This window comes from Phoxinus phoxinus (genome assembly GCF_949152265.1).
Source record: "Phoxinus phoxinus genome assembly, chromosome: 11".
Classification (NCBI taxonomy): Eukaryota; Metazoa; Chordata; class Actinopteri; order Cypriniformes; family Leuciscidae; genus Phoxinus; species Phoxinus phoxinus.
The window spans coordinates 29,049,768-29,071,266 of NC_136886.1; the positions used below are offsets into that span (position 1 = coordinate 29,049,768).

The window sequence follows — 21,499 nt, forward strand, 5'->3', positions numbered from 1 at the left end:
ACGACATGACTTCCATGTGCTTCCAAAACTTGGCAGTTGAAACACTTCACTGAAGGGATCTAACTTTACCAAGCGTAGTAAAGTTAGTTTTGTTTTCGATATTCCCCATACATTCACCGATAAATGGCAATACCTCCTAAACAACTAGGCTAAAAATAATTTGAACACTATTGCTGCTAAAAAGGCAAAGCTACCAATGTTTCACAAGCTTAATTTCCCGTATTTTCGCTCTATATAATGAGCACTGCCCCACAAATGCCGCCGCAATGTGAGTTTCGCCGTGAAAGCTCGCTCTTGACGGAGATGCGAGTAAGGGACCGTGGGGAAAGTGCACTTTTTCTTCGTTTCTAACTATAACGCAGAGGGTGTGTTTTTTATTTTAAAGGGCCCATTGACATGAGACCAGTGCAGTTCGGTAGAGGGCCTCAGTGGGCATATTTCACAACATCTCCTTTACCTCTCCTTTTACCCCTACTGGCTGAAATGGGTATTGCATGTCCAAATTAACATTCTTTTTGTAATAGCTTTGTCCATCAGGGAGACGGAGACATCAAACCAGTGTCAATAAGTAGAGGAGGACAGGGGACAACTTTCACAACCTCTCCCTTTTACCCCTACTGGCTGAAATGGGTATTGCATGTCCAAAATTAACATTCTTTTTGTAATAGCTTTGTCCATCAGGGAGACGGAGACATCAAACCAGTGTCAATAAGTAGAGGAGGACAGGGGACAACTTTCACAACCTCTCCCTTTAACCCCTACTGGCTGAAATGGGTATTGCATGTCCAAAATTAACATTCTTTTTGTAATAGCCTTGTCCATCAGGGAGACGGAGACATCAAACCAGTGTCATTCATTAGAGGAGGACAGGGGACAGCTTTCACAACCTCTCCCTTTAACCCCTACTGGCTGAAATGGGTATTGCATGTCCAAATTAACATTCTTTTTGTAGTAGCTTTGTCCATCAGGGAGACGGAGACATCAAACCAGTGTCAATAAGTAGAGGAGGACAGGGGACAACTTTCACAACCTCTCCCTTTTACCCCTACTGGCTGAAATGGGTATTGCATGTCCAAAATTAACATTCTTTTTGTAATAGCTTTGTCCATCAGGGAGACGGAGACATCAAACCAGTGTCATTCATTAGAGGAGGACAGGGGACAGCTTTCACAACCTCTCCCTTTAACCCCTACTGGCTGAAATGGGTATTGCATGTTCAAAATTAACATTCATTTTGTAATAGCCTTGTCCATCAGGGAGACAGAGACATCAAACCAGTGTCATTCATTAGAGGAGGACAGGGGACAACTTTCACAACCTCTATTTTACCCCTACTGGCTGAAATGGGTATTGCATGTCCAAAATTAACATTCTTTTTGTAATAGCTTTGTCCATCAGGGAGACAGAGACATCAAACCAGTGTCATTCATTAGAGGAGGACAGGGGACAGCTTTCACAACCTCTCCCTTTAACCCCTACTGGCTGAAATGGGTATTGCATGTCCAAAATTAACATTCTTTTTGTAATAGCTTTGTCCATCAGGGAGACGGAGACATCAAACCAGTGTCATTCATTAGAGGAGGACAGGGGACAACTTTCACAACCTCTCCCTTTAACCCCTACTGGCTGAAATGGGTATTGCATGTCCAAAATTAACATTCTTTTTGTAATAGCTTTGTCCATCAGGGAGACGGAGACATCAAACCAGTGTCATTCATTAGAGGAGGACAGGGGACAACTTTCACAACCTCTCCCTTTAACCCCTACTGGCTGAAATGGGTATTGCATGTCCAAAATTAACATTCTTTTTGTAATAGCTTTGTCCATCAGGGAGACAGAGACATCAAACCAGTGTCATTCATTAGAGGAGGACAGGGGACAGCTTTCACAACCTCTCCCTTTAACCCCTACTGGCTGAAATGGGTATTGCATGTTCAAAATTAACATTCATTTTGTAATAGCCTTGTCCATCAGGGAGACAGAGACATCAAACCAGTGTCATTCATTAGAGGAGGACAGGGGACAACTTTCACAACCTCTATTTTACCCCTACTGGCTGAAATGGGTATTGCATGTTCAAAATTAACATTCATTTTGTAATAGCCTTGTCCATCAGGGAGACGGAGACATCAAACCAGTGTCAATAAGTAGAGGAGGACAGGGGACAACTTTCACAACCTCTCCCTTTAACCCCTACTGGCTGAAATGGGTATTGCATGTCCAAAATTAACATTCTTTTTGTACTAGCTTTGTCCATCAGGGAGACGGAGACATCAAACCAGTGTCAATAAGTAGAGGAGGACAGGGGACAACTTTCACAACCTCTCCCTTTAACCCCTACTGGCTGAAATGGGTATTGCATGTCCAAAATTAACATTCTTTTTGTAATAGCCTTGTCCATCAGGGAGACAGAGACATCAAACCAGTGTCATTCATTAGAGGAGGACAGGGGACAGCTTTCACAACCTCTCCCTTTAACCCCTACTGGCTGAAATGGGTATTGCATGTCCAAAATTAACATTCTTTTTGTAATAGCTTTGTCCATCAGGGAGACGGAGACATCAAACCAGTGTCATTCATTAGAGGAGGACAGGGGACAACTTTCACAACCTCTCCCTTTAACCCCTACTGGCTGAAATGGGTATTGCATGTCCAAAATTAACATTCTTTTTGTAATAGCTTTGTCCATCAGGGAGACGGAGACATCAAACCAGTGTCATTCATTAGAGGAGGACAGGGGACAACTTTCACAACCTCTATTTTACCCCTACTGGCTGAAATGGGTATTGCATGTCCAAAATTAACATTCATTTTGTAATAGCTTTGTCCATCAGGGAGACGGAGACATCAAACCAGTGTCAATAAGTAGAGGAGGACAGGGGACAGCTTTCACAACCTCTCCCTTTAACCCCTACTGGCTGAAATGGGTATTGCATGTCCAAAATTAACATTCTTTTTGTAATAGTTACCAAAAAAAAGTAGGACAACAGACATTTTGACAAAACTCGTGTTTATGCAAAGACATAGGAGGAGATTGAACAAACTGATCAAACAAGATAAAACATTAAAAAAACATAAAAGAGTACACAATATTTTTTTACAGCTACAATATCAAACGATTTTGTAGTTTTTACCTACAGAAAACACACAACCACAGAGTTTTCTTAAATTTCCGAATGTCTCTTTTTGGAATGTTGACACAGACAGAGTGATACCACCTTTCACAGGTGCTGCACTGAATCTGGTGAGGGAAAATTGTGACAATTAAACTTTGTATACTTTTATATTAAATCGAACATATTAAGTTACAAATAAACTTAAAAAAATATTTTCATCCTACATGAATAATAAAGTAATATTATTTTCAACTTGAAAACATCTAATTAAATAATAATCCAATGTACAGTACAATAATGATAATATTTTATCTTTATTTACATACAGTTTTTCACAGTTGCTTTGGTGCATTTCTCAGATCAGAAATGAAATTCTCAAAACTACTTGTTCAACCTCCACATCATCTAGTCACTTGTGCACATCATAAAAGCAGTTTCTTATTCTTTTGAACAAGTTGTGATTGCTTTGGTACATTCATGCAATTGATTATGTACAATTGTCTGCCGTTTCCTACATTATCAGTTGCTAATGCCATGTTGCTCAAAATGTATTATATAGTTCTCTGTGCAATAGTCTTACCCCTCAAAACATCTAGTTATTATTTCATCGTATAAGTCATTAAATGCAAAATGGTTGATCTAGTTGTCATAAACAAGCATCTTTTCTACACATTTCTATTAGACTTTTTGTAAATGTGCCATGAATTGATGAATTGTGCAGGTGAATATTGACTTTCACTACTGAAGAGAATGAAGACCATGTAGATCAACCAATGAGAAACCAGTTCTCTGAAATAGCTCAAAGTTGCATCTCATGAACATTCAGTTGACAAGTATATATACAGTGCTGCATGCAAAAGCAAAGTTCTGCCTAAGGGGTCTGTCCTGTATTTGCCTTTCTAATGTTGTATTTTCGCCTTTGTGCCCCTATTTCTTTTTCTTTACTATATCACAATAATATTGTAATGCTTTTTTTGTTTGTTTGTCTGACCACTAGTAAAAGTGTAACTGTGAATCCTATCCAGTCTCTTTCCATCAATAACTCACATACAGTAGTGTGTAAATTTGTACTTTTGAAATGGATATATGGCATACAGAAGAAGCGCAGCTTTGTACATTTCAATACAGTAACTGTCATCAAAACTTTAGCATAGTTTACATCAGAACATCCCTCCAGAGTACACTGTTATATTGACAACATGACTAAGCAATTTGACTGTCGCATCCGTACACACTGACACAAGAACTTGTCATTCTGATGGCACTGACATGTTCATTGACACAGATATTTACTTTTGAGAGATGAACTAAGAATTGTGAGCAAGATACTGGCTTTTGCAGTAATCCATTGTGTTTTGCTATTTGTACGAATTGTTTTGAGATATGCAATTACTGTTTTGCAAATGTCGAGGATGATTCGAGAAATGTGCCAAAGCATACTACAGTTTTTCTCAATTGCTTTGGCTCAGTTCTCAAATGTTTTTTTTTTATTTCCCAAAACATTAAGTTCAGATCTCTGAACAATTTGCTTCTTTTTCACATCAGATTGGAATTTCTTATTGATTTGAGCAAATTGCAAATGCTTTGGCACATGTGTGCAAAGAGTACATACAACTGTCTGCAGTTTGGACAACAAATAATTGCATATGGCTTGTTGATCAAAACTGATGACTCGATTCTCACTTACACTGTCAAACACTTCAGAACTTCTCAGACATGTTTTATTGTGTAAGCCATCACATTCAAAACGATCTATTCAATTATCATAATTAGTATACATGAACGTATATTCTAAAATATATCTGACATTGACATTGTTTGTAATGTCTGCTAAATTGGCACATGACCTCTAATTGCATTCACAATCTAATTGCAAATTACCTCTAATATGAATCAACCATTTAACCATTTAACCAATCAACTTTGGGAGTATATATATATAGATTGCCCACAGCACAATCACTGCTGTAGAAGTTTTTTGAGAATGGAGGACGTTCACAACCCTGAACTGCAGCAACATGCTCGTGGAAGAGCAATTGGAAGGCGTGTAAGAATACGTGGTGGTGGTAGAGGAAGAAATAATCGAGGAAGAGGTGGAAATAGAAGAGTCAGAGTCTCTGATGAAATTAGAGCCACACTTGTGGATCATGCCATAAATCATGGTTTAACAATGGAAGAGGCTGGTCGAAGACTACAGCCTAATGTAAACAGGTCCACAGTGTCATCAATTGTGCAAACCTTTCGTAGGGAAAACAGGTAAATATTTTTTTGTTTTGTTTTACAGTATGTAAAGTATTTTTACAGTATAAACAACAATATTGTAAAGGTAAATGCAAGTCCATTTGTTTATTCTATAGAACTGCACGACAACCTCGCGCTGGTGGCAGAGCAGCAGTATTTAACCAACTGCAAGAACAAGAAATTTGCAACATGGTCATAGCCAACAATTCCATCAGACTAAGAGAGATTCAAAGTGCAATCATAAATGACAATAATGTCTTTGCAAATATAAATTCTGTCAGCATTTCCACCATAGACAGAGTTTTAAAAAGACATCAGATGACTATGAAACCGCTCTATAAGGTGCCATTTGAGAGGAACAGTGAAAGAGTCAAGGCGTTGCGGTACCAGTATGTCCAGGTAAACCATTGGTGTGCACTTAGTGAGTTTTCCTGTTTTTCTAAGATGCCTGTATTACTTTACTGTAAGTTTCAGAAACCCATAAGAAAAAAACATTTACTGTTACACTTTTTTCTGTGTTTCTTCATAGAGAATCATGGAGTTAGAAGTACATGAAACGACCCACATTCTTGTTTTTGTGGACGAGGCTGGGTTTAATCTGTCCAAAGGCCGGAGACGTGGTCGCAATCTCATTGGACACCGAGCCACAATTGACACACCAGGCCAACGTGGGGCCAATATTACAATGTGTGCTGCCATTTCAGAGAACGGTGTGAGCACACATATTCCACACATTGGGCCCTATACGTAATACCCAACTTCTCCTGGCCTTCCTAAATGCACTTAACAGAGACCTGATTCCAGAACAAGGGGGGACCATTGCAGGGGATGGGTGCGGCATTCAAGGAGATTTTTTCCACGGTGTGTGGCAATGGAAAACATCAGATGTGATGTTGATGAAAATCTTTGGCCTGACCAACGTGAGCGACAAGATGTCCACCAAGAATAATTTGTTTGTTTTGTTTTTTTCCCCATGAATGCTATTTGTTGTTTGTGTATTTGTGGTAATACACAAATATGAAATGTAAAGTGAAATCTTGTTACTCTTGTCAGTTACTTTACATGTACAGTAAATACACTTGTATTGTGTATATACACATGAAGTACAAAAATAAACACTGTAAAAATACAAATGTTCATAGACTTTTTTTTTTTTCTACATACTATTGACTTTTCTCAACAAATATGAGATTTGTTTAAACCCTTAATTTTCATGGTTGACTGTTGTGGTGAAAAAACAACTAAACATTTTGACCAGTGTGGCTCACACAATGACAAAAATACTTTAGATTTTGGTGGCCTTGGCCAAATTATTGACACAATAACTAGGTTTTGAAGCATGAATTAAATGTTTTGGATGAGTAACTACATTTTGCAGACATGCTATAAAGTTTTGAAGTTCCTGCAAACAGTTGTGACATTTGCACTCACAGTTTAGAGAATGTTAAGACTGTTTCGAAAAATGTGCCAAAGCAATTGAGAAAAACTGTAATTACATAATTATCTGCCTACTAATTATTTAAGTAATTTTAATATTTTAACACTTGAGATCTATTTCTAATAGCTAATTTACTGTAATAAGAAAATGTACATAAAGGACACAAACCCATGTGTTCCGACCCACACGTCCAACAGGAGACTCTTGTCCACAAAAGGAGCAATGATCCTTGGGGTTGAACACTGTAATTACATTTTCGCAAATCAGTGCTCTATTTCAACTTATTTTTGACAGACAGACAGACAGACAGATAGATAGATAGATAGATAGATAGATAGATAGATAGATAGATAGATATTTCTGAATTTATTTAAACGTTCGTATCTGTTTTGTATCAAACCTAGTACACAAAAACGAATGCATCTTCTTTGGTGAATGTTCTAACACGTCCAAAATGAATTGGCTACATAAATAAAATAAAAAATTAAATGTCTTAAACTTTATAATAGGCTAAGTATATATAGTAATAAAGTGTTTCCAAATCAATTGCAAATGTTATAGTTAATTCATGGTTTTTATATTGTAGTCTCTTAACTGTTAATGTAAATAGATTACTTTATACAAATATTGAGTTCTTCATTCCTTTTCAGGGTAGAAATCAAAATATTTGAATTAGGTCATATGTAAAGACTAAGATAATGTTTTTTATTCTTTGTTAACAACATAATTAAATAATTCTCACTGTACATTAGCTCATGGATAACTATGACAGTTACTATGTTCTTGACATACACTATGAGCTTTAGTTTATAGTTAAATTGTAGTATATATATTGTATTCTCTACATTGTTAATTAATAGGAGTTTTATACTGTACAGAGTATGTTCTTTCCCCTATCTCTAACTCTACCACTAAACCTAACTGATGTATTCTAAGTTAAACCTAATGTTAGCCTATCTCAGGAGAATTAGTGTCTATTTTTCCTTTCACATGTACCTTTACTTGCATTTGCATTGACATAAAAACATAAATTGTTAACACATTGAAAGGATTGCGTTATATATAGTGAAGTGAAGTGAAGCAAGGTGATGGTCAAGTATGGTAAACTATACTCATGCATTATTTATCCTTCATGCATTTGTAAACATTTTAAGGACCACTTAGTTGTAGCGCAGTTAATGTCCTTTAAAGTTTTCAGATTTTCACCTAATCTGAAGTGAGAACACTTTGCGGTTAATAAGTTGTTGAAAAGCATAAAAAATGATCAAACTCTTCATATATGAGCTAATTAAATAAATGTAATTAAAATAATCTTGTTAATTACAGTGACAAGGAATAAAATCACTATTTTTATTCTCTTCTTATTATATTAACAATGTATATAATGACATATATAAAATGTGAATTAACTATATTTTGCAAAAATATATGTATGTGCTGTACTACTGTATATCTTATTACATTTTACCATGTTTAAAGTTTTATTACAACATCAAAATGAAATGGGTAATGGGGTTGATTTGGATCTATTTCATCAACTTTGGGAAAATGTTTATGGCTTAGGTCTCTGATGACTAGACAAAGAATTTCTGCAAATACAAAAGGTTTCCAGTACGTTTGATGCTTGAACCCATTATATTAACCAATAAATATATATGTAAACAGTATGTTTTCAGTACCATTGTAAAGCCAACATAATAATACAAATCAAACTCACCACTCAAAAATGACTATAGATCAGTTTGTGGGATCCTTGGCTTTTCATGCCCATGTGTAGTAAAAGAGCACTCGCACTGAAGGATCAGTGCAAGATTCTCCTTAATTGTGTGCTTACAATACATACCTGATGCTTCTAGGATTGTTCCAGCCACCCCCTTACGCAGCTCTGAGATGAGACGCTTACGGGAAGGTATCATTATTTCAGATGGTGTCACTGGAAAGGCCTCCACCACCTCCTTAGCCATCTGTTGGGTAACATAAATAGCATTAAATAAACTTGCAAAATACATTAGCCATAGCAGAATAAGAAATTTAAATATTACACTGTCGAGGTTATGTAAAATTTTGTCTTGTTCCAAGGTTACATAAAATTGTTACCTGCATGACATAAACTCCACAGCTGCAACCATCTTGCTGTATGCTGTGGTTCAAGACACCATGTGTCCATGTCACATCCACCCAGTCTGTCTTACCATGAAGTATCTGCCGCATTTTGAAGTATTTTCTACATGTGTGTGAGAATTGTATGTTATCGAATTTATAACCAGTTATCATTTCACTAAACTGTCACCAAAGTTGATAATAACACTACATGATAATGTACTGTATGATCATAAAAAATATATATATATATATATATATAATACAATACCTGAATCTTGCAGCAGCAAGTTTAGAATCTTTTCCTTCATCTATCCCTTGGGGATCCACCACAAACACTTTCTGCAATGTCCTATCGAGATACTGTAAAAACATTTAGTTTGGTTAGTTTTCTATGTACGTAAGTAATTAACTATGATTTGACAATGGTTTTACACACCAGAAATTTCCAGTGGTTTTCGTGTACTTGCATGAATCCAATCATGGCATCATATTTTTCAAAGTTGACCTGTAAGCGAGATGAAATTATTAAACTTGTCCGTCTGACCTTTTAATTTTGCACTGACTAACAACTGTAAAGTCTAACCTTTCGGAAACTGTGCTTTGGCAATGCAGACCTCTCCCCAAATACAACAACACCGGCAGAGTAGTGGTTCAATAAAAATATTTTTCTTCCATATGGTTTCGAATTCAACAGTGCTTGGAAGTAGCTTTCAATAATCTGCAAACATTAAAGAAAATTAAATGTATTACCTTAAAATGTATTATAACAAATAAACTAATATTTGTCAAATGTGTCTTTACTCATTAGCCTACCAGTAGGGATAGTAAAACTTCATGCACAGTAGTTAGGCCTACTGTTTAACATTATATTAATATGAATATATAAATCCACAGTATGCATCAAACATTTGTCATTTTAATTATAAGAAAATATTCACTTTCTGTATACTGTATATTGTCCTTTCAAGTCCACAAATAGCTTCATGCGTCCTTTCACATAAAACTCTACCAGTACAAATATTAAAATGCATCCTAAAATACCATTTGGCATTTACAGTGGTGGTTAATTTAAATCATTATTTATCTAACTGGAGTATATCAATGTTTGATACTGTAAACATATGATTACCTCCCCTTTCAACCAGTTGTGTGGTTTCAGGCTTTTGAACTCTGTTAGGCGCAATGTATATGTGACATCCTTGTCAACTGACTGAATCACTGCAACCACAACTTCACTGTCCTTTGAATTCCAAAAAGCCTATAAAAAATTAGATTGGAGAGAAAAACAATCAACAGTCACTGCACACCAATAAATTACTTTGGTGGTGCTGGTTTTACTTTGTGTCCATTTTCAAGAACATACTTTATAGGCAGTTAACTTTATAAAGACTTTGTATAAAGTATTGCTTACTTTCTACTAAGTTCCACAACCACACATCATGTATTTATTATTGTCTAGAAGTACAAAGCTGAATAAAATGTATTTGTATATACTAAAAGTGACAAGAATTGATCCGTATTTCGTGTGTTTTTTTATGCAGAGATGTAATCAAGTTGTTTTGTGTTAAACAGTGAATGTTTCAAACAAACACATCAGCGGTGTCGGGCGGAGGTAATGGTATAACATAGTTAGGGAACAGACAGGGATTTTCAGTGACAACCCAACTTAAAAGTAACTATATTTTCACGTTAGTGGAATTAACCCTTAAAATAAGTACATTCACACATACACATAATATAACATGCACATTTTTTATGTTTTACCTGTATAATGTCCTCATTACGGACATGACTTGTGGCCTCAGTGACAATGTCCGTTTCTGGCTTTCTGGACTTCGGCCGTCCGCGAGAAGCTTTTGATGCCTATGAGGAGAAAACAGAAGATAATCAATATTTACATGTTGTTGTGAAAAACTGTAATAATGCTAGAGTATTTGTACACTTTAAAAAGGTGTCATGGCCCTGAATTTGCCTTAAGTTGACTTAGTCTTACCTGGTCAGACACAACTCTGACATTGTCAGTCTCTTTTACTGTAGGCTTCGGCTTTCTGGCGGAAGCTTTTGATGCCTAAGAGGGGAAAACAGAAGATAATCAATATTTACATGTTGTTGTGAAAAACTGTAATAATGCTAGAGTATTTGTACACTTTAAAAAGGTGTCATGGCCTTGAATTTGCCTAAAGTTGACTTAGTCTTACCTGGTCAGACACAACTCTGACATTGTCAGTCTCTTTTACTGTAGGCTTCGGCTTTCTGGCAGAAGCTTTTGATGCCTAAGAGGGGAAAACAGAAGATAATCAATATTTACATGTTGTTGTGAAAAACTGTAATAATGCTAGAGTATTTGTACACTTTAAAAAGGTGTCATGGCCTTGAATTTGCCTAAAGTTGACTTAGTCTTACCTGGTCAGACACAACTCTGACATTGTCAGTCTCTTTTACTGTAGGCTTCGGCTTTCTGGCAGAAGCTTTTGATGCCTAAGAGGGGAAAACAGAAGATAATCAATATTTACATGTTGTTGTGAAAAACTGTAATAATGCTAGAGTATTTGTACACTTTAAAAAGGTGTCATGGCCCTGAATTTGCCTTAAGTTGACTTAGTCTTACCTGGTCAGACACAACTCTGACATTGTCAGTCTCTTTTACTGTAGGCTTCGGCTTTCTGGCGGAAGCTTTTGATGCCTAAGAGGGGAAAACAGAAGATAATCAATATTTACATGTTGTTGTGAAAAACTGTAATAATGCTAGAGTATTTGTACACTTTAAAAAGGTGTCATGGCCCTGAATTTGCCTAAAGTTGACTTAGTCTTACCTGGTCAGACACAACTCTGACATTGTCAGTCTCTTTTACTGTAGGCTTCGGCTTTCTGGCGGAAGCTTTTGATGCCTAAGAGGGGAAAACAGAAGATAATCAATATTTACATGTTGTTGTGAAAAACTGTAATAATGCTAGAGTATTTGTACACTTTAAAAAGGTGTCATGGCCCTGAATTTGCCTTAAGTTGACTTAGTCTTACCTGGTCAGACACAACTCTGACATTGTCAGTCTCTTTTACTGTAGGCTTCGGCTTTCTGGCGGAAGCTTTTGATGCCTAAGAGGGGAAAACAGAAGATAATCAATATTTACATGTTGTTGTGAAAAACTGTAATAATGCTAGAGTATTTGTACACTTTAAAAAGGTGTCATGGCCCTGAATTTGCCTAAAGTTGACTTAGTCTTACCTGGTCAGACACAACTCTGACATTGTCAGTCTCTTTTACTGTAGGCTTCGGCTTTCTGGCGGAAGCTTTTGATGCCTAAGAGGGGAAAACAGAAGATAATCAATATTTACATGTTGTTGTGAAAAACTGTAATAATGCTAGAGTATTTGTACACTTTAAAAAGGTGTCATGGCCCTGAATTTGCCTTAAGTTGACTTAGTCTTACCTGGTCAGACACAACTCTGACATTGTCAGTCTCTTTTACTGTAGGCTTCGGCTTTCTGGCAGAAGCTTTTGATGCCTAAGAGGGGAAAACAGAAGATAATCAATATTTACATGTTGTTGTGAAAAACTGTAATAATGCTAGAGTATTTGTACACTTTAAAAAGGTGTCATGGCCCTGAATTTGCCTTAAGTTGACTTAGTCTTACCTGGTCAGACACAACTCTGACATTGTCAGTCTCTTTTACTGTAGGCTTCGACTTTCTGGCGGAAGCTTTTGATGCCTAAGAGGACAGACAGAAATTAAGTATGTGATGCAATGTGTAACAAATAACTTTTCTGTTAATTATTAGAAATACTTATGTTATTACATTTTTGTATGGTCATGTATATAATCTTAAAAATAATTTTGTTTTAAGACTTTATTAATGGCCGTACTACTCACCTTTTCTTTAGGAGAAGGTATAACTTCTGGGGTATGAAAGTACTTGGTTTTTTTTTCTTTTCGGTCACACACGCTCTTCTTGGCCCATTTTTCCTCAAAGTCCTCCAAACTGTGTTGTTTCACATTTAAATGCTTCTGTAACATTCTGTCTGGAAGGTCATGTTGCAGGATGTGTTCTCTGTACCTTCCCTGCAATGACGCATACATTTTTTGTATGAATGTTGCTGGGCGATGGTACAGTTTTTTCTGTAGGATTTTGTCTTTGACAATACAGAACCAGTTTTCAGCATGACAGTTTGTGTCATGTGTTTTCTGTAGGTCATCTCTGATGAACTCTCTGTCTTTGAATCTTTTCAAATCACCAAGCATTATCCCTGACCAGAGTGGAAAAATTGGCATGTAGTCTTTCATCAGAATATCCAGGATCCCTGGACAATGATATTTGTTGTTGTCAATTTCAGTTTTCTCCGCAGGATCTTCAATAGACATGACAGCCTCAAGTACAGAAGTAAACTCCTTTGTAAATGGTGACCTGGCCAATATTGTGTTTGCCTCTGGAGGGATGTAGTGGTCCACTGCCTGCTTCTCATCCAGAGTGTCTTGTGGAATTTCTATTCCACGAATGTGGTCATGGAGTTTTTGAAGAAACTGATTTACACACTGTGTGTTTGATTTGGTGTAAAAGACATGGCACATGCACTCGAAAATGTCTAATGCCGTCTTCAGACTTGTGGTGTTCATTAGTTGTGCCACACAGTGAGTAGCGAACTCTTTCAAGCCTTTGTCTGTTGTTCTTCTGCCAATTGCTCCATGGACTGCCTTAATTATATGGGCAGAGCATAGGTGAAGAATAGTTAGTCTCCTGAAGTCTGCCATGGTGTCGTTTCCTGTAACTAAATTGTAGCTGTCTTTTAGGTAGGTATGTATATCTTGTTTGTTGCAAGACAATAGGACACTCTGGATGAGTGCCCAACTATAGTCGGTTTCAACCCGGTGTATGTTGTAGATAGTGAGTTTCCGTAACTTTGTTACAGTCTGATGCAACCAGAAAGAAATGTTTGGGATTGTGTGGTCATTCGTTATCATTTCAGACACAGGAAGAGGAGGCTTATCTTTTCCATGTCCTGGTAGGTTGATGCTGTAGTACAGCACTCTCTTTGCCTGACTTGGAACTCGACTCACAACCCCTCCAGTAGCATCCAAATACAGGGTAACAGGATTTCCTTTTCTGAGATGTTGTACAAGGATGACCAGTCCTGTCTCAGTGTAAAGATGTACTCCAAATGGATCCACTTGCAGATGTTGGACATATCCTGGCCAAAATCTGTATGACAGATCTGTGTCTTTCATAATTTTCTGAGTCAACATCAGCTCGAGGATCACATCATCATGCAGTCTGCAGCTTTTTTGAATTTCACTAGAAATTACTTTGAGTATGTTTTTATTTAAACTTCTAGTGATGTTTCCAGCCATCAACTCAGGAACTGGTGTTTCCCTGAGATTTTTGTAGTACACATTACTTACTCCTTGTACCACTTCTTTGGCAATCTTGCCTCTCTTCTGGTAACTAGCTGGCCGGGACCTTATCTCCGGTTTCAAATGCGTTACCTTACCAATTCTTGTCACCTGAATTGGAATTTGTTTGTCACAGCCCAATGGTTTGTGTGTAATACGGAAAATATAATGCGCATTGCAAGTTTTGAAGGAACATGATGCCTTAACTGTCATAAATGGGCACCGATACTTACGACTGTGGGTGACCTTTAAGTGCTGGTATTTAAAAACCAGTGTGCAGCAGGGATTTGTTTTCCGGAATTTTTCATAAATGACATGTGTCCATGATTTCTGCAATTTTCTGCTACCCGGCAAAGGCCTTATCTTTTTCCATTTCCGTGTGGATATATACATTGTAAAGGACTTGGGTCCTGGCCTTGTGCTTCTATATGGCTCTCCATCACGCTCTTCATCACGCTCTTCATCACGCTCTCCATCACGCTCTCCATCACTGTCTCCATCACGCTCTCCATCACGCTCTTCATCACGCTCTCCATCACGCTCTCCATCACGCTCTCCATCACGCTCTTCATCACGCTCTCCATCACGCTCTCCATCACGCTCTCCATCACGCTCTCCATCACGCTCTCCATCACGCTCTTCATCACGCTCTCCATCACGCTCTCCATCACGCTCTTCATCACGCTCTCCATCACGCTCTCCATCACGCTCTCCATCACGCTCTTCATCACGCTCTCCATCACGCTCTCCATCACGCTCTTCATCACGCTCTCCATCACGCTCTTCATCACGCTCTCCATCACGCTCTCCATCACGCTCTCCATCACGCTCTTCATCACGCTCTCCATCACGCTCTCCATCACGCTCTCCATCACGCTCTCCATCACGCTCTCCATCACGCTCTTCATCACGCTCTTCATCACGCTCTCCATCACGCTCTTCATCACGCTCTCCATCACGCTCTCCATCACGCTCTCCATCACGCTCTTCATCACGCTCTCCATCACGCTCTCCATCACGCTCTCCATCACGCTCTTCATCACGCTCTCCATCACGCTCTCCATCACGCTCTCCATCACGCTCTCCATCACGCTCTCCATCACGCTCTCCATCACGCTCTTCATCACGCTCTTCATCACGCTCTCCATCACGCTCTCCATCACGCTCTCCATCACGCTCTCCATCACGCTCTTCATCACGCTCTTCATCACGCTCTCCATCACGCTCTCCATCACGCTCTCCATCACGCTCTTCATCACGCTCTCCATCACGCTCTCCATCACGCTCTTCATCACGCTCTCCATCACGCTCTCCATCACGCTCTCCATCACGCTCTTCATCACGCTCTCCATCACGCTCTTCATCACGCTCTTCATCACGCTCTCCATCACGCTCTTCATCACGCTCTTCATCACGCTCTCCATCACGCTCTTCATCACGCTCTTCATCACGCTCTCCATCACGCTCTCCATCACGCTCTCCATCACGCTCTTCATCACGCTCTCCATCACGCTCTTCATCACGCTCTCCATCACGCTCTCCATCACGCTCTCCATCACGCTCTTCATCACGCTCTCCATCACGCTCTCCATCACGCTCTTCATCACGCTCTCCATCACGCTCTTCATCACGCTCTTCATCACGCTCTCCATCACGCTCTCCATCACGCTCTTCATCACGCTCTCCATCACGCTCTCCATCACGCTCTTCATCACGCTCTCCATCACGCTCTTCATCACGCTCTTCATCACGCTCTCCATCACGCTCTTCATCACGCTCTCCATCGCGCTCTCCATCACGCTCTCCATTGCTGTCTTTATCATCACAGTTATTTGTTTTTATGACATGTGTTCTGACTCCTCTTCTATTTTCATTCCACACAACATAAAGCCATTTACGGTATTGTGAAGTATTGATTCCAAAAACAGCTGTAGACAGTTTAGGCCATACCTCTGAACTCCAATGCGTTGTCTTCTTTGTTATATTGACATCATGGAACTTGTTTATAAGTTGTGCAAGTCCTCCACATCTACTCCATAAATCATATTTCCTAATTTTTTGACCTCTCTTCACTCTACCCATGTCGACATGAAACACATTCTAACGCAATATCTTGGTAATAAAGCTGCAATCACCTACTGTTCACGACAATCAGCATCAAAGCTTAAATGACAGCTGTAATTTTCCGTATGGCACGCGCAGAATGAGTGACCGGTAACAGAATGTTTTAACTAAGCCTCCGATGTAATATAAATAATTTTTGAACGACTTCATTCTGCATAAAACTATTAATTTGTAAATTTGTAAGCTACATAACTGTATTTTGATCGCATTTAAAAATATAAATATTTAAGATAAATTCTGTAAGATATGTTTGGCGCAATTCCAAATAAGGCCTGTTGGTGTCACTAACACAATTATTTGTGTGTGTGTGTGTGTGTGTGTGTGTGTGTGTGATACTGGTTATGGGGTCTAAATATCCACACAAGTAGCTATAGTAACACCAGTAAATTTGGATCTTGTGGATTTTTTATTTTTGTATGATAGGTAGGTTTAGTGTAGTAGGACAGAATAAACAGTTTGGAATATATGCCTATGGAATATCCCCTAAAAACATGAAAATCCAACATATGCATTAAAATGTATTTATACTCAACACCTTATTTTAAAATTTCATTTTCTTTTTTATTCATTGGAACCCAGTGGTATTGTAAATATCCGGCCCATATACTTGGGAGAAAGCTCTCAGTATTGATGATTATAGGTGTAGTTAAGTCAACCAGAAATATATTGACTTGCAATGGATTGGTTTGAAAAGTAATAGAAAACTCTCCTGAGACTCTATCCTAAATAATCAGAGTAAGATAAAATAAGAATCACTTTTCATTATGCAAGAAATGCCATAGTTAAAAGGTCTTGGTCATTTTAATTAGTGGTGCATGATCCAGTAATAATCTATATTTCAAAACAAATGACGGTATTTTTTTAATATGTTTAGTATTTTGAATTTTCAACATATAAAGTTTGTAGTGAGTGACAGAGTTATTTAGATATTTATTTTGAATATACAAAATCCTGAATATTTTTATTGTGGTGTTTCTATTCTTTCTATTCTGCCATTGGCCAATTCATATGGACAAAAGACCAAGTCCAAGCATATTTAAGTGCTTCCCTGATGTAGTAAGAAATAAAGCATTTTAATGAACAGGTAAACATTACTTTATTTTATTACAAAATTATAATTTGTCTTTGTAGCATATTTAAGAACTTATATTTCGTAAAAAACTACGTAAACTCAGCGTTGCACCTCATTACATCCATCTGATTCACAGTTTCTTGAGTAACAGGCCACAGGCTGTGAGGATAGGGTCTGTTACATCGGGCACCACCATAACCAACACTGGAGCCCCTCAAGGCTGTGTCCTCTCTCCCTTTCTGTACACACTCTACACTGAAGGGCTCGCTTCAAAAAGAGCTTTGTACCATCTGCAATTTCAATCCTTAATAGGCTATAAAGTTGAACATTCACTGTGTGTTGCTGGTGTTGCTGTTGTTGCTGTTACATGTGTTTTGTTGTTGTTGTTACATGCCAGTTGCGTGTGCTGTATGATAATATGTGAGAACAAATTTCCCGTTAAGGGACAATAAATTATCTATCTATCTAACTCAATTTTATTGACACTGGTTTGATGTCTCCGTCTCCCTGATGGACAAAGCTATTACAAAATGAATGTTAATTTTGGAGATGCAATACCCATTTCAGCCAGTAGGGGTAAAATAGAGGTTGTGAACGTTGTCCCCTGTCCTCCTCTAATGAATGACACTGGTTTGATGTCTCTGTCTCCCTGATGGACAAGGCTATTACAAAAAGAATGTTAATTTTGGACATGCAATACCCATTTCAGCCAGTAGGGGTTAAAGGGAGAGGTTGTGAAAGTTGTCCCCTGTCCTCCTCTACTTATTGACACTGGTTTGATGTCTCCGTCTCCCTGATGGACAAAGCTATTACAAAATGAATGTTAATTTTGGAGATGCAATACCCATTTCAGCCAGTAGGGGTAAAATAGAGGTTGTGAACGTTGTCCCCTGTCCTCCTCTAATGAATGACACTGGTTTGATGTCTCTGTCTCCCTGATGGACAAGGCTATTACAAAAAGAATGTTAATTTTGGACATGCAATACCCATTTCAGCCAGTAGGGGTTAAAGGGAGAGGTTGTGAAAGTTGTCCCCTGTCCTCCTCTACTTATTGACACTGGTTTGATGTCTCCGTCTCCCTGATGGACAAGGCTATTACAAAATGAATGTTAATTTTGAACATGCAATACCCATTTCAGCCAGTAGGGGTAAAATAGAGGTTGTGAAAGTTGTCCCCTGTCCTCCTCTAATGAATGACACTGGTTTGATGTCTCCGTCTCCCTGATGGACAAAGCTATTACAAAATGAATGTTAATTTTGGACATGCAATACCCATTTCAGCCAGTAGGGGTTAAAGGGAGAGGTTGTGAAAGTTGTCCCCTGTCCTCCTCTAATGAATGACACTGGTTTGATGTCTCTGTCTCCCTGATGGACAAGGCTATTACAAAATGAATGTTAATTTTGAACATGCAATACCCATTTCAGCCAGTAGGGGTTAAAGGGAGAGGTTGTGAAAGTTGTCCCCTGTCCTCCTCTAATGAATGACACTGGTTTGATGTCTCCGTCTCCCTGATGGACAAAGCTATTACAAAATGAATGTTAATTTTGGACATGCAATACCCATTTCAGCCAGTAGGGGTAAAATAGAGGTTGTGAAAGTTGTCCCCTGTCCTCCTCTAATGAATGACACTGGTTTGATGTCTCTGTCTCCCTGATGGACAAGGCTATTACAAAATGAATGTTAATTTTGAACATGCAATACCCATTTCAGCCAGTAGGGGTTAAAGGGAGAGGTTGTGAAAGTTGTCCCCTGTCCTCCTCTAATGAATGACACTGGTTTGATGTCTCCGTCTCCCTGATGGACAAAGCTATTACAAAAAGAATGTTAATTTTGGACATGCAATACCCATTTCAGCCAGTAGGGGTTAAAGGGAGAGGTTGTGAAAGCTGTCCCCTGTCCTCCTCTAATGAATGACACTGGTTTGATGTCTCCGTCTCCCTGATGGACAAAGCTATTACAAAAAGAATGTTAATTTTGGACATGCAATACCCATTTCAGCCAGTAGGGGTAAAAGGGAGAGGTTGTGAAAGTTGTCCCCTGTCCTCCTCTACTTATTGACACTGGTTTGATGTCTCCGTCTCCCTGATGGACAAAGCTACTACAAAAAGAATGTTAATTTGGACATGCAATACCCATTTCAGCCAGTAGGGGTTAAAGGGAGAGGTTGTGAAAGCTGTCCCCTGTCCTCCTCTAATGAATGACACTGGTTTGATGTCTCCGTCTCCCTGATGGACAAAGCTACTACAAAAAGAATGTTAATTTGGACATGCAATACCCATTTCAGCCAGTAGGGGTTAAAGGGAGAGGTTGTGAAAGCTGTCCCCTGTCCTCCTCTAATGAATGACACTGGTTTGATGTCTCCGTCTCCCTGATGGACAAGGCTATTACAAAAAGAATGTTAATTTTGGACATGCAATACCCATTTCAGCCAGTAGGGGTAAAAGGGAGAGGTTGTGAAAGTTGTCCCCTGTCCTCCTCTACTTATTGACACTGGTTTGATGTCTCCGTCTCCCTGATGGACAAAGCTATTACAAAAAGAATGTTAATTTGGACATGCAATACCCATTTCAGCCAGTAGGGGTAAAAGGAGAGGTAAAGGAGATGTTGTGAAATATGCCCACTGAGGCCCTCTACCGAACTGCACTGGTCTCATGTCAATGGGCCCTTTAAAATAAAAAACACACCCTCTGCGTTATAGTTAGAAACGAAGAAAAAGTGCACTTTCCCCACGGTCCCTTACTCGCATCTCCGTCAAGAGCGAGCTTTCACGGCGAAACTCACATTGCGGCGGCATTTGTGGGGCAGTGCTCATTATATAGAGCGAAAATACGGGAAATTAAGCTTGTGAAACATTGGTAGCTTTGCCTTTTTAGCAGCAATAGTGTTCAAATTATTTTTAGCCTAGTTGTTTAGGAGGTATTGCCATTTATCGGGGAATATCGAAAACAAAACTAACTTTACTACGCTACTTTAGCGATGGTCCAAACGAGGGCACCAAAAAGGGTGTCTTGATTAAAATAATTTCATTAATTAACTAAGTAATCTTGAAGCTAATAAAAGTACAGACATATTTCACAAAAATAATCTGCATTTTGACTGGACCAGTTAATGTTGGCTAAACTCACGTTGCATCATTCCATACTGAAGATATAAATTAGTTGAAGTATTTTGTTGCTACCTTTGACAAAGTAACAGTGTTATGGGCCTTAAAGGGATAGTTCACCCAAAAAAGGAAAATGTTATCATCATTTACTCTGTTGAACACAACAGATATTTTGAAGAATGTTGTTGGTAACCAAACAGCTGACGGACTCCATTGACTTCCATAGTATAGGCTATGTTTTTTTCCTACTATGGAAGTTAAAGGGTGCTGTCACTTTCTGGTTACCAACATTCTTTAATATTTTCTGGTTACCAACATTCTTTAATATTTTCTTGTTACCAACATTCTTTAATATTTTCTTGTTCAACAGAAGAAAGAAACCCATACAGGTTTGAGACAACAACTTGGGTCAGTAATAGCTCACATTGTTTTCATTTTGGGGTGAACTATCCCTTTAATCTTGGCTTTTCTTTAGCCCCAACAACAAGTTTTGTGTGTGTGTGTGTGTGTGTGTGTGTGTGTGTGTGTGTGTGTGTGTGTGTGTGTGTGTGTGTGTTTTATGTTTTTACTTTAAAAACTTTATGTTTTTATTAGAATAGGCATACTATCCTACAGTTAATCACTTAAACAATAGTTTAGTCTCACATTTAGCAAAGCTGAAAGTCATTTTGATTCAAAATAAATGTGATAATTGAGGGATTCTTATTCGTAACACAAATTTCCATCTTGAAATTGTTAAAAGTTAGATAAAATCACACGAAATCAACCTAGACATAGTGCATAGCTAATGTAGAGAAGAGAAGTAAAATGTTTAGGAAATTTCTGTGGTGGTTGTTCTTGCTATTTGGCGTTTTAAGACAAAAAATAAATCTGGGAGAGCTATGCAACAACTTTGAGAGGTACAACAAGCGCCAACC

General features: G+C 38.4%; 2 protein-coding genes across 2 annotated transcripts in view; both read right to left on the minus strand.

Annotated features, from left to right (window-relative positions):
- Nucleotides 1–21,499, minus strand: part of atp7b (ATPase copper transporting beta) — a 43,824-nt gene that overhangs the window by 21,786 nt on the left and 539 nt on the right. The gene's annotated exons all lie outside the window — the stretch shown is intronic.
- LOC307006974 (uncharacterized protein) lies at nucleotides 78–13,733 on the minus strand. Its single transcript, XM_079628525.1, has 18 exons — nucleotides 12,768–13,733; nucleotides 12,532–12,606; nucleotides 12,327–12,401; nucleotides 12,122–12,196; nucleotides 11,917–11,991; nucleotides 11,712–11,786; nucleotides 11,507–11,581; nucleotides 11,302–11,376; nucleotides 11,097–11,171; nucleotides 10,892–10,966; nucleotides 10,663–10,761; nucleotides 10,028–10,156; nucleotides 9,482–9,616; nucleotides 9,335–9,403; nucleotides 9,167–9,258; nucleotides 8,639–8,759; nucleotides 6,964–7,037; nucleotides 78–3,241 (listed from the first exon to the last, which is right to left on the minus strand). The coding sequence occupies exons 1-16, from the start codon at nucleotides 13,641–13,643 to the stop codon at nucleotides 8,726–8,728; spliced, it is 2,109 nt and encodes a 702-aa protein (XP_079484651.1). The 5' UTR covers nucleotides 13,644–13,733; the 3' UTR covers nucleotides 78–3,241; nucleotides 6,964–7,037; nucleotides 8,639–8,725.